Source organism: Micropterus dolomieu, linkage group LG04 (genome assembly GCF_021292245.1).
Source record: "Micropterus dolomieu isolate WLL.071019.BEF.003 ecotype Adirondacks linkage group LG04, ASM2129224v1, whole genome shotgun sequence".
Classification (NCBI taxonomy): domain Eukaryota; kingdom Metazoa; phylum Chordata; class Actinopteri; order Centrarchiformes; family Centrarchidae; genus Micropterus; species Micropterus dolomieu.
In genome coordinates this window covers 6,929,154-6,941,094 of record NC_060153.1, presented here as the reverse complement: position 1 = coordinate 6,941,094, position 11,941 = coordinate 6,929,154, and the positions used below count along the sequence as shown (strand labels likewise).

The 11,941-nt window shown below is 41.3% G+C and overlaps 2 protein-coding genes across 7 annotated transcripts in view; one reads left to right on the top strand and one right to left on the bottom strand.

The window, feature by feature from the left end:
- lrba (LPS responsive beige-like anchor protein) overlaps nucleotides 1-11,941 on the bottom strand; it is a 187,550-nt gene that overhangs the window by 63,819 nt on the left and 111,790 nt on the right. For 5 of the 6 annotated variants that reach the window (XM_046047463.1, XM_046047464.1, XM_046047465.1 and 2 more), the window contains 2 exons: nucleotides 11,780-11,923; nucleotides 9,701-9,837 (listed from right to left, as the gene is read on the bottom strand). In XM_046047463.1, coding sequence (XP_045903419.1) covers nucleotides 9,701-9,837; nucleotides 11,780-11,923 — 281 coding nt within the window. The remainder of the gene's footprint in view (nucleotides 1-9,700; nucleotides 9,838-11,779; nucleotides 11,924-11,941) is intronic. The other variant, XM_046047467.1, reaches the window with a different exon arrangement.
- mab21l2 (mab-21-like 2) lies at nucleotides 6,639-8,553 on the top strand. The gene has a single exon (XM_046047475.1). It carries the CDS (start codon nucleotides 7,100-7,102, stop codon nucleotides 8,177-8,179), a length of 1,080 nt encoding a protein of 359 aa, XP_045903431.1. The 5' UTR covers nucleotides 6,639-7,099; the 3' UTR covers nucleotides 8,180-8,553.

Sequence of the window (11,941 nt, the reverse complement as noted above, 5' to 3'; positions counted from 1 at the left end):
TATATATATATATATATATATATATATATATATATATATATAATATATTTAACCTGGTGCTAGAAGAAAAAGTCTGGGAATAACTGATGTAAGTGGGGTTCATCTTCTGAGGAACACAAATACCTGTATAAGATTCCATGGCATTCAGTTCAATAGCAATGTTTAGATATTTCAGTCTGAACCAAACTGACAGATGAACACTGCCCTCCCTAGAGCCTAGACAAATTCTGAACCATACATTTCCCTTGATCTCAGTAATGGCCAAAAGTACATCAGATATGACCCATAAGCTGAAGGAGGAGCCAATATCTTGGGTTCGCCAAAGCTTTGAAGCCCATCATTAAAAAAAAAAAAAAAATCTTTCTCCATCACTTTTAAACACCACATCTGGCCAGGGCACCGCTGACCTCATCCCTACAGAATGAGTTCATCATCGCTGATACAACATCACTCAAACAACTGGAGTGAAATACGAGAGACTATATCACAACTATTGAAGTGGTTTGAGACTCAAAGGGGAGAGGAAAATAGAGGTGGCGTGCATATGCATTTTGTGTGAGGGAGAAAGAGAGATAAAGTAAAGAAGGTAACAAGACTTTACTGCTCTACTGGGGAACAGAAAGTCACTTCAGGAAGCTTTAAACCTTTATTTGGCCTTATCTCCTCTAATAGGCTTAAATCATTCGAAATTGTTTGCACATGTCTTTATGTTGAGTAGCTCCCAAAGCCTGGGCCGTGACTTGACATAAGCAGTGAGGCAAAACGAGAGGAGCAGTATGATAATAATTGGGTTTCCTGATGACTGTATGAGCCAAAGTGGGCCGCAAGGGAATGATGCTTGAGATTAACCTGACTATAGATGTTGAATGTTGAGAATTCAAGGACGGGGAAAATCCAAGAGGAACACATGACGGTGGTGATGCTAACAAGTTTGTTTCTGATAAGGAAACATTTAATTTCATTTAATTACTGTACCTGGAAAGCAGCGAGCGACAGATAGTGAAAGAATGACGGAAACAGGGGAAGAAAGAGAAAGAAGGTCATCCCAACCTATCAATCCGCAAGTTGTTGGCGTGGTGTGGCTGAGCGATTTATTGACCATCTCAGAACGCACTCTGTCAGAGCAGACGAGGTGGTGGAGCGGCATGAAGGAGAGATGGGAGGGAGGGAACGAAGAAGGGGAGGAAGCCAATATGAATGAGTGAGAGTGAGGGGATCTGTTTCCTTGGCCTCATTGATAATGACATACCTGCTTGGGCTGTCCGTTAGTCCTATAGCACACACTACTTACGCTCTAACTGGAAAATCAATACGCTCCTCTCTCAGAGACCTCTTGCTGCCATGGCTCTTTGTGATTGGCAGCTGCAGCCGAAGGTCGTCCCAAGCGACCATGAGAGTTTGCCGGAGCGAGCAGGAGGAGGGGGGAGGGGGGTTGACACTTTAGGGAGCGCTTAACGATATGGGCCTGGTCACTACATAACACCAGGGTGGTTTTCTTTGACTGAGTGACCATCCATTCAGCCACTCCATCTAACCCCGAGGAGCCGTCACCACCCCACTAATTAAAGTTACCAATGTCTGCTCAATGGGGCCTTATCATTGCATAGTCCAAGGTTGGACACTGACCTTTAGGAAAAGTTTACTGGTATTCTTTCCAAAATACTTTTATAACAGGCCTTTGGAAATAAAACGTTTTGGGAACACAGTGTGGATGTCCACAGGATTCAGAAAAGGCAGCACAGTTAATCTTCTATCGGCTGTGTTATTGGGAACTAAGAGGCGTGGGTTTTTTGTATCGAGAGCATTCGCATACAAATAAACTGAGGAGCTCATATAACTCTCTGATATCTACTATTGTGTGATATTTGGTTTTGAACAATGTAAAATGTAATTTAAATTGTATCATTGTAACATACCATTTTCTGCATGGTATGGTTATTTACAGTCTCTCCAATGTGCTCTGCTAGTCCAATAAAAATGACTTACTTTTTATTAAAGGGAATTATTTGATTTTCACAACGTTGTTTGGCCCAGTCAGTGATAATTTCACTTCTCTTTCAACAATTAATATTACAAACGCTCACTAAATGCATACTGTGTCCCAGTAGCATAGTACAGTATAAACTAATATAAATACTAATAAATTATAAAGGTATATCCAATGTATTAATTCACAGGTTTTTTTCCCAGCTGCATGCAGCTTTTTAATTGTATGTGATTGTGGGACAACAGTGTCTATCAAAACCACATTCAAAAATAAAATTACTTTAATGTGCATTGTAGTATTTTTAACATACATACACTAGTTATTTTTCCACTGTGAACTTAGACCTACTCCAAACTCCACCATAGAATGAGTAAATACTTTGCTATCAGGACACAGGAATAGTCTATGATACACTAGGGATCTAAAGAAGGTTCCTCCAATCGGATTTTGGCTGGCAGTTCCTTTGACCAATGAGATGGATGTAGAGCGAATTCCACTTCCTCATTCATGCAATATTAGTAGTCTCCAGGAGTGGCTCTGCAACAATAACTCCACATGCAATATTGATGGCTTGTGTCTAAACGTAGAGAGGGTGCTGCTACACAAACACACACACACACACACACACACACACACACACATCTGCTCCGTGACTTCATCAGTTCTGCTCTCTGCCGAGCAGATGCAGGAGCTTGCCAGGCAATTAGTTGCCTGCGATGATTTTCTTTGAGCTCTCTATGGAGGGAGCAGCTGGGTCCATCCGGGTTTGGGACACAGAAACAAAATGTGTGAACAAGAGCATCAAAAATGTACTCGCTCAGTTCACGTGTGCCGATGTTGGTCTATGTGCACATGCGCAATGTGGGTTGTTAGACAGTGAGTCACTTTCCTTGCACCTATCATGTTTCCAGAGAAAGGAAGAAGAAAACAGAGCACTACCTTAAAATGCCAAGCCTTGACATCCCCCTCCCTTATCACTTGGAATTACAAAGCACACTAACTCAAGCTGACACAGGGGAAACTTTGTTGCAAAACAAACCCATTTTTCTATTGCTGTCTTCAAATATGTCTAAAACGCAGTTCGAGATGTACTGCTTGGACCAAGGTCACGGTTACAACTGTGCCCCACTATGCTATAAATTACTTTAGTAGACTTTTTACTTTGCATTTTTTGTACGTACAGTATACAGAATACTCACAATTCAGACTGAAGACTCAACAAGTAGATGAACCAGACTGACCAAATTATCAATTATCAACGGTATTACATTCATTAAACAATGAATATATGATCATCAAATAAGGGACCAAATATGTTTCAAATAGTTTTACTAATTGTAAACAATGTTATGAAAACAGTGTAGTATACACAGTACTGAGCCACCTGGGGTTACCCAGCATAATCTGGTAGGAAAGGAGAGGGAGAAGAAGTATAAAGCTGAGAAAGTAGGAAAGACTGGCGGAGCACGAACAGAAGAAGAGAAGCAGAGAGGTTACTCATCAGCTGGCAGAGATTTGCACAGGCATGGACACTGTTTTGGGCTCATGAGGGGATCACTGTGGAGTCGTCACACAGACTCAGATCAAAGAGCTCTCTGACAGGCCCCTGATCTTTTCTCCAGTCAATATAAACCAGGGAGAAACTCTTTAGGAACCACAGATAATTCTGAATGTTTTAGGGAGATAAAGGGCACAAAGAAGTAGCAAGAATGGATGAATGAGTATGGTGGCCTTTGTTATTATACATATATCTCAAATGCTCCCAGCTGTTCTTCTGTTTTCCACCTAAGATTTTAACGTGCAGTTAGAGATGGGGCTGACCTTTCCATTTTAACTGGTAAAATAGACAGGTTTAATAAAATCCAAAACACTGTATCCACTCAATTCTGCATTGCTATAAATGATGAACAAAGTTGCTCAGAAACATGTGGTTTGATAAGTGGGCTAAAACAGATTCTTAATGTCTTTATCAAAGCCTTTGTTACCATATATTTCATCGAGCTACAGTTAGCATGTCCTTCATAATATTTGGACACTTGCTCTCCAAGTAGTGTTGATTAATCTCTCTGGAGCTGTGAGCTTGATTAAAAAAAACAGTAATCTCTCTTATTTCTCTCCGTTTCTGTCTTTTTCTTAATTCCAAACATTTGCATTACTATCACTTTACTCGAGTATGATGCTGAAGTAAAGAATGCAAAATCTCAGTTTAACATTTCTTATACATTTCACAATAAATCAAGGTTGCCAAGTCTACTGTTGCTCGTCTTGCCACCGTTTCTCTAGATACTCTAGTAGTTCAAGGAAGAATATCCCAATGGATGTTGTTGTGTTTTCATTTAGCAGCTTGTGCATCAAATTCAAATGCCATGACACACCAGAAAATGCTACTCCGTAATGTTTCCCCTTGAATGTTTTTCCTTGTTGTGGACAGGTGAGACCTCTCCACGGAGACCAAAGTTAATTTAACTATTCTAGGTGGGAAGACAAGCACTGCTGAGTCAAAACTGATGAAAACTGAATATTCATCCAGGAACTGTGTAATTAAAATATTGTATACAATACAGTATAATATAGTTTGTGTGACACCTTACTGCCTTTGTCCTATATAAAATACATGTAAATCTAAATTAATGTGCACTGCATTATGATGGTATATTTGTTACATTGACATGAGCTAAAATATTCAGCAGGTCTTTCATGCTGAACTAAATAATAAATTCTACATATTTAGTCATAAGTTCCCTTACACTCCCTAAAGCCTCATCAGCACTTGCAAAAAGGCTACATGATGAAGTCCAGAAGATGTGGTAACTATGAAGGGGGGGTTCCTTAATCTTTGCCTTTTCTGAAAGGTTTGTGGCTTATTTCAGAATCCCTTGCATATTTGGCTACTTCATATCAGTAAACTGGTTTCTGGAAAACATTGAGTCATTTTGTTAAATTATTTTTCTAACAAGTGACATGAAGTTCACGCATATTTTTTTTTTTACATTTTATTTGCACAACAATAATTGCTTTTTATGGACATTGATATAAAGTTTGGCAACAGGCATATAAAGCTTAATGCGTGATGCAGAGAAAATATACCGTGACTTTCCATAATGTAGATGCGCAGTCGACAACAAAGTCGGCCTTTTTGTTTCTGATCAACATTTCAAGGAAGCCATTCAAGTTGCCCGGGAAGACGGACTGAGGTCTCTGATCGTTACTGTAGGGCTAATTAATTTGCAGCAATTACAGAAATGTTTGGACTCAGTCAGTTGTCGTCCTGTGATATTTAACTGAATTACATAAGCCTTGAAAAAGGTGAAACTTGTCCAATTAACTCCATGTAATTGTAGGCTATGCCATACACCAACATGATGACCGCGACCTGGTTAACTGGGATAGTGGACCCGCATTACACCACTGCAAAAGGTAACAGGCTGCATCAAAAATATTTCATATGCCTTTTGTTTTTTCCAGCATGTTTACATGTGTGTTTACAATATGTCTCACATCGCAGCCGCTTGTCTGTGGGAGAAAGTAACGGCTTCGTTAGTCCTCCAACTTGAAGTGTGGGTGACGAGGGGACTTCAATTACGACCGCGGAGAAGGACCCCCAGTTAAATTATTCAGCATGGACAAGGTTCACGGCGATAAACCCGCGGGCAAATTAACGCTAGTGTATGTGTGTGCGAGGGAAGCCTCAAACACGCGTCTTGTTTCAGATATTTGACTCAATCCAAAATATCGACTGTGTAAATAACACAAAATGTTCAATAAAATTTAAATCAACAGATTAAGGTTATCAGGTGAACGTTAGTGACAACAGTCAGATCTTTACAGTTTATAGTTTAGGCTTCTCTGAGTCTAAGCTGCAGGTGCACTCACACATTTACTAGTTTAAACGTGCTTTAACAGAATGATAAACATTATACAAAGGCGTTAATTATTTATCGTTTATAAAAGATACAATTTCACATATGATTGTGATAAAAAAAAACACATAATAGTCTGAATAATCCTAAATCAATAAAGTAAAAAGACTGACAAATATTGTTTTATTTATTTAGTTGTAATTTACAAATGTGACCAACCATACCTGGAGTTAGATGTCTATTTCGAAAATGGGGGAAATCCCATTTAAATCCGTAACACAGATGTATAAGTTTTCAAGATCTCAAGTCAGCACAGCCCGCCAGACTTTTTATGATAAAACTAGGACATGCTGCATAAGCCAAAGGATAAGAATAAATCATACTTGCTGTCAATGAGAGCAAAAACGCTGCAATCAGAGCCTTTCGAGGATTAGGAAAAACGCAACAAAAAAAAAAACATTCATTTAAACCACGGAGAGAAGGAGAGAAACTATTCTGCAGAATAGAAGCAGGTCTAAAGTTAAAGGCTGTCACTCAAACTACACGCCTAATACTCTGAAAGCACTGGGCGAAAATTAGCGCAAAGAGCAACACTTTTCAACTTTTCTTGAAAAAAAAAATGTTTTACTGCTGGCTTACAGAGTATACACTGGCATTTGCCCGTATAAACCTAAAGGTTTGTGTTTTCCTATGTCGATTTGGGAGCAACGGACAGCTCCGTGCGCCCAGATGCTGCTGAGGCGGACTGGAGCTCTTCTGCTCTGATTGGCTGCCTGCACTGACAGCTCCGCACATGATTGCAGGAAGAGAAGCCCGACCCCTTTCACTCTTGCTAAAGGAACCATTCATAAACTACACAAGTCCAGCTCACAGCTGAGTGTGGACGAAAAGTGAGCGGGGGCACGGAGGAGAGATCAACAGCAAGAGGAGATGAGCGGTCACAGACTATGCTTTAGCCTTTAGAGTCCGCAGCCCAGGACACGGATGGTGACCCGCAACCTGAATATGCATCTACCTAGCCATGCTGGAAGTGCTCATGACTTGGACTGACATTTAGCAGGCTATTACGTTGCATCCCTATCCGTTTCCTCCTCCTCACACTGACGTCCATCCGCTGCAAAAGCAAAAAAAAAAACTTTGATTACACACTTTTCCTGCACGGGGAAGCATTTGCCTCTGGCTTTACCGGTAAGCATTGGATCCGTCAACCTACTGCGACTCTCCGGTGTACAGCCCGGACCTCTGCCCAAACATGATTGCGACGCAGGCAAAGCTGGTTTACCAGCTTAACAAATATTACAACGAGAGATGCCAAGCTCGCAAAGCGGCCATTGCGAAGACAATAAGGGAGGTTTGTAAAGTGGTGTCGGATGTCCTGAAGGAAGTGGAAGTGCAGGAGCCCCGGTTTATCAGCTCCCTCAGTGAGATAGATGCGCGCTATGAGGGGATGGAGGTCATCTCTCCCAATGAGTTTGAGGTGGTGCTTTACCTCAACCAAATGGGGGTGTTCAACTTTGTAGATGACGGCTCCTTGCCCGGCTGCGCGGTTCTGAAGCTGAGTGATGGCCGTAAAAGGAGCATGTCGCTGTGGGTCGAGTTCATCACCGCCTCAGGCTACCTATCAGCCAGAAAGATCCGCTCCAGGTTTCAGACTCTGGTGGCACAGGCCGTGGATAAATGCAGCTACCGCGACGTGGTAAAGATGGTAGCGGACACCAGCGAGGTCAAACTACGGATCAGGGAGAGGTACGTGGTGCAGATCACCCCTGCGTTCAAGTGCACCGGGATTTGGCCTAGAAGCGCAGCTCAGTGGCCCATGCCCCACATCCCCTGGCCCGGGCCTAACCGGGTAGCAGAAGTCAAAGCCGAGGGTTTTAACCTCCTCTCCAAAGAGTGTTACTCGTTAACGGGGAAGCAGAGCTCTGCAGAGAGCGACGCATGGGTTCTGCAGTTCAGCGAGGCCGAGAACAGGCTGCTAATGGCAGGCTGCAGGAAGAAGTGTCTGTCCGTCCTGAAGACTCTGAGGGACCGTCACCTGGAGCTGCCGGGACAGCCGCTCAACAACTACCACATGAAGACCCTGCTGCTGTACGAGTGTGAGAAACACCCGAGAGAGACCGACTGGGACGAGTCTTGCCTCGGAGACCGACTGAATGGCATCCTGCTGCAGCTCATATCCTGTCTGCAGTGCCGCAGATGTCCCCACTACTTCTTGCCAAACTTGGACTTGTTTCAGGGAAAGCCTCACTCAGCCCTGGAGGCTGCTGCTAAGCAGACGTGGAGACTAGCGAGGGAAATCCTCACCAATGCTAAAAGTTTGGACAAACTATAAAGTGATTGTCAGACAGAGCCGAGAGACATTTTGGGATAAAACTTCAGAGAAGGACAAAGATGATTCTGCAACTGATTCTCCAAGTAATGTGAAAAACAAATCAGTCACAAAATAATGCCGCGAGCAAACCACAAACCCTTTTTAAATGGAGCAATTGGGCCACTGCCAGAGAGAAAGAGAAGGTACATTTTCAGATAAATGTAATAACCTTTTAGTTGTCTTCTTTAAATGTTTTCACAAAGTGAAGAACTTTTTATTTAAATATATGCACAAAATCGTTAAGTGAAAGAATAAAATGTAGCGTGCCAAGTTCAATTCTTTTTCATTATGTGACTTAAAAAAAAGAAATGTTAATAAAAATGTTGCAAATTAAATTACAACTTGGCCTCGTGTCTTGACATGTTTTGACAGCTGATATGACAGGCAAATCTGTTGCATTTTATTTTGCTATTGTCTGATGAAGAGAAGCATTAAATTATTCATTTCCACGACAGAAAGCTGCCAGCAATGTTAAATGAAATAAACGAAACGAAATTTAAAGATGGAATCTGCTCAGCCGACTTTGGGCCATAAGTTATTTTTACAGCGCGTCACGGGCTCAAAAAGATTTTCAAATGAATGTAAATCAACGGACTCGTGTTAATAGGCCTGGGAGCATCTCTGCTCTCAGTTTCAGCAGCAGCACAAGCAGAGGGCCTACATCAAAACTCAACGTTTAATCTGGTCCATCCATTTTAGATAATGTAGTGAAGCTTATGAGGCATTTATTGTCAAGTTTATTTTAACCAATTATATAAAAATCACATTATATTCACGTGGGTGTTTTATTTAAATCAACGTCTTTAAATACACAACTGCACATATTTAAAAACAAATTCATCTTTTCGTGGTGTGCTACACCGACTGCACAAACAGAACACACACAACCACCTGTGGGTCAGCATGTCTTCTCATGAAGTTACTGGTACTACCGACTAGAATTACTAAAATTGTTCTGTTGTGTATTTTTTATAGCACTATATGTCGGTGCAATTAAAATATGAGATCTGCTTGCATGAAAAAATATCCTGTTGACATAAAAAGGGTGGTGAAGTGAAGGCCTAATCCACGTGCGGTTATGTTTTGCGCACAGAGACAGTTTGATCATTTATTTCTTACAAAAAATGCATTTCTTATTACCACTAAACAATATTAATTATTAAATATTCAATCCCAAACATAATGCAATGGGAAAAAATACAGCAGGCGGTAAATTACATTTCAGTGAAAATAGAGTCATACTGAAACATCAGCGACAGACTGACAAGACATGAATCTCTTCTTCCACAACATTATCAGATTGAAACTTAAAAACACACTAATCGAGACTTCTTTGCTTATTTACAACAATATACTAGATAGTGAAATTGAAACACTGCGTTCCGTTTACACGTAGGCAAAAGCACTTAGCATCACGAAATTCGAGCACGGCTTTAATAAGTGACCATTTAAGACTTGTTCCATGGAGCTCGAGTCTCTTACCTTTGGATCGATGGCCTTGAAGCCCGGGTCGTCTTCATCGACCTCGAAGTAGAGCTCTGAGGCAGTGAAAGACAGGGTGCCTTTCACCACCACTGCCGGAGCCACCAGCTGCGCACTGGTGCTCAAGTTTACTGGGCCTGGAGGAAGACAAACACATGGCGGTCAGAAAACAAGCAGGGTGTCCTCCTCACCAAGTGGGGACGTTTTTAAAAGCCACCAACGGTAAAAGGCAAACTTATAAAACTCTCGCACTGAGTTGGTGGTTGTTGGCCTGCAAACGACAGCTGTTAGGAACACACAGTGGGCCTTCACTCCTGGACGGGGCTAATTAATAAGAAACGTCAAAAAGTGGTAAAGATAAACAGGTGGAAGATAATGACACTTTGTGGCTATTTTTATAGTTGAGACCGTTTCTCCCAAGAATTATGTTTACATAGGCCTACATCTATTTTGCATTATAGTTGTAGTGTATTAAAACATATGCGAGGCTAAAGGCTACTTCAGACACTGTCTGTAGTTTTCCTCCTGTAATTGGTCATCTGCAATTAATCGATGAGTTCAAGATAAACTGGCATGCAACACTGTAGGCAGGTCGCTGTATTATATATGCATATTATTCCCCAAAAATGTAATAGCCTACTACAGTCTGAGTATCCTAAAATTCGCACTGAAATAAATGACAAAAGCAGCATATAAAACTTTAAGACTTAATTGTCAAAAGAATCGACCGTCAGTCAGAATCCATTGATTGCGGGCGGTTGAGTGAAGCTCTGTTTAATCTCTCATCAATCTTAATTTATGCCAGTATGACAATGAGAGCCCGGCTCAGGGGAGCTGTGGGTGGAAGCTCTGCCCGGCTCTGCACATATGAGGCTTTGTGTTTGCAGATGTGCGCTGCAGAGGAAGGAGGCTCGGAGCCCGGCTTGATTTCCCAGAGCACCCTCACACTCATACAAACGGATGGAATAAACAGATAGGCCTAGGCTATATATTCATTCCACTGCCTCTCGTGGACCCCGTGAGTAGGCTTACTGACATGTTATCCGTGGGTTGAAATAACACTGTTGCTTTGTTTTTTTGTTTCATTCAGTCAAAGACATTCAATTACACCTGAAGCAGACAGCTGTTTAAGAGGAGAACGCTGAACATCTCCCGACAATCTCTACTCAGCTCTCGCAGTATAGGCCTACACATCACTTTATTAGACAGGGTTCAACCTTTAATCCTATTGTGATCCAATTGCGTTATTTTAATAGCACTGTGAGACCCATTAATGCAGCTTAGTCTGGTAGGCGATGTCTCTGCTCATAAAAATGGGGATTACACTGCAATCGGATTAGCGAACTACATGATATTTAATTACGATTATTTAAATAACAGATGTATCAATAGTAAAAAAGGACTGACAACATCCTGAGTTGGATTACATTTAACATAAAGCTGTATATTATAAGTCATTTGATAAGACTAATGGGCTCATGCGGGGGTTGGTTTTATTTGCTGCTTTTCTTTAATCAGATAATGTCCCATTTCAGGGTAAGCAGTATCCTGGGATAAACTGGGCTACTGTTAGGATAAAAAAATGTTGGAGTTGCTACTCAGGCTTGTGTGTATGTAGGTGAAGCAGACCTCCAGTGGCAGACAGACAACTGCAGATACTGTGTATTTACCAGTCCTCTCAATATAGCATCACTTTCCTAGGAAATAATTTCCATGGTATTAATGTTTGGTGAGGTTTTCATTAAAAGCTTGTTCACCTTGTACAATCAAACCTTTCACTTTTAAACAATTAATGCTACATGATATCTAAAAAAAAAAAAAATAAAAAAAAAATAAAAAGTCATATCAAAGCAAAACAGCTACATCATATGGGAAAATCAATGAAATCCTACAGTGGGCGATATGTGCTATATAACTCACTTTTAAGTACTGCAAAACAGTGGAATTGCGTTAAGCTATATGAAAATCCCCATATTTCTTTAATTTGTCTGGGCTGCAGGACAAACAACGTAGCAGAACTGGGAGGGGTAAGAATCACTGAGAGGCATGAGAGGTAAAGAGGATGAGCCGTTTCTTTACCTGTTAAATTCTCCAGGTCCTTCTCCTCTAAGGATGACAGAGTGTCATCGTCTCCATCAAGTAATGTCTCACTCTCCGAGTTTTGATTTCCCAGAGCCTGGCTCCTGATGGACTGCTTGCCTTTGAGAACATCCTCCTCGGACGCTGGAAGAGGGGGGGGGG

Bases quoted from the DNA above. Each gene is read 5' to 3' on its own strand.
- mab21l2 (XM_046047475.1), top strand. From the start codon at position 7,100: ATGATTGCGACGCAGGCAAAGCTGGTTTACCAGCTTAACAAATATTAC.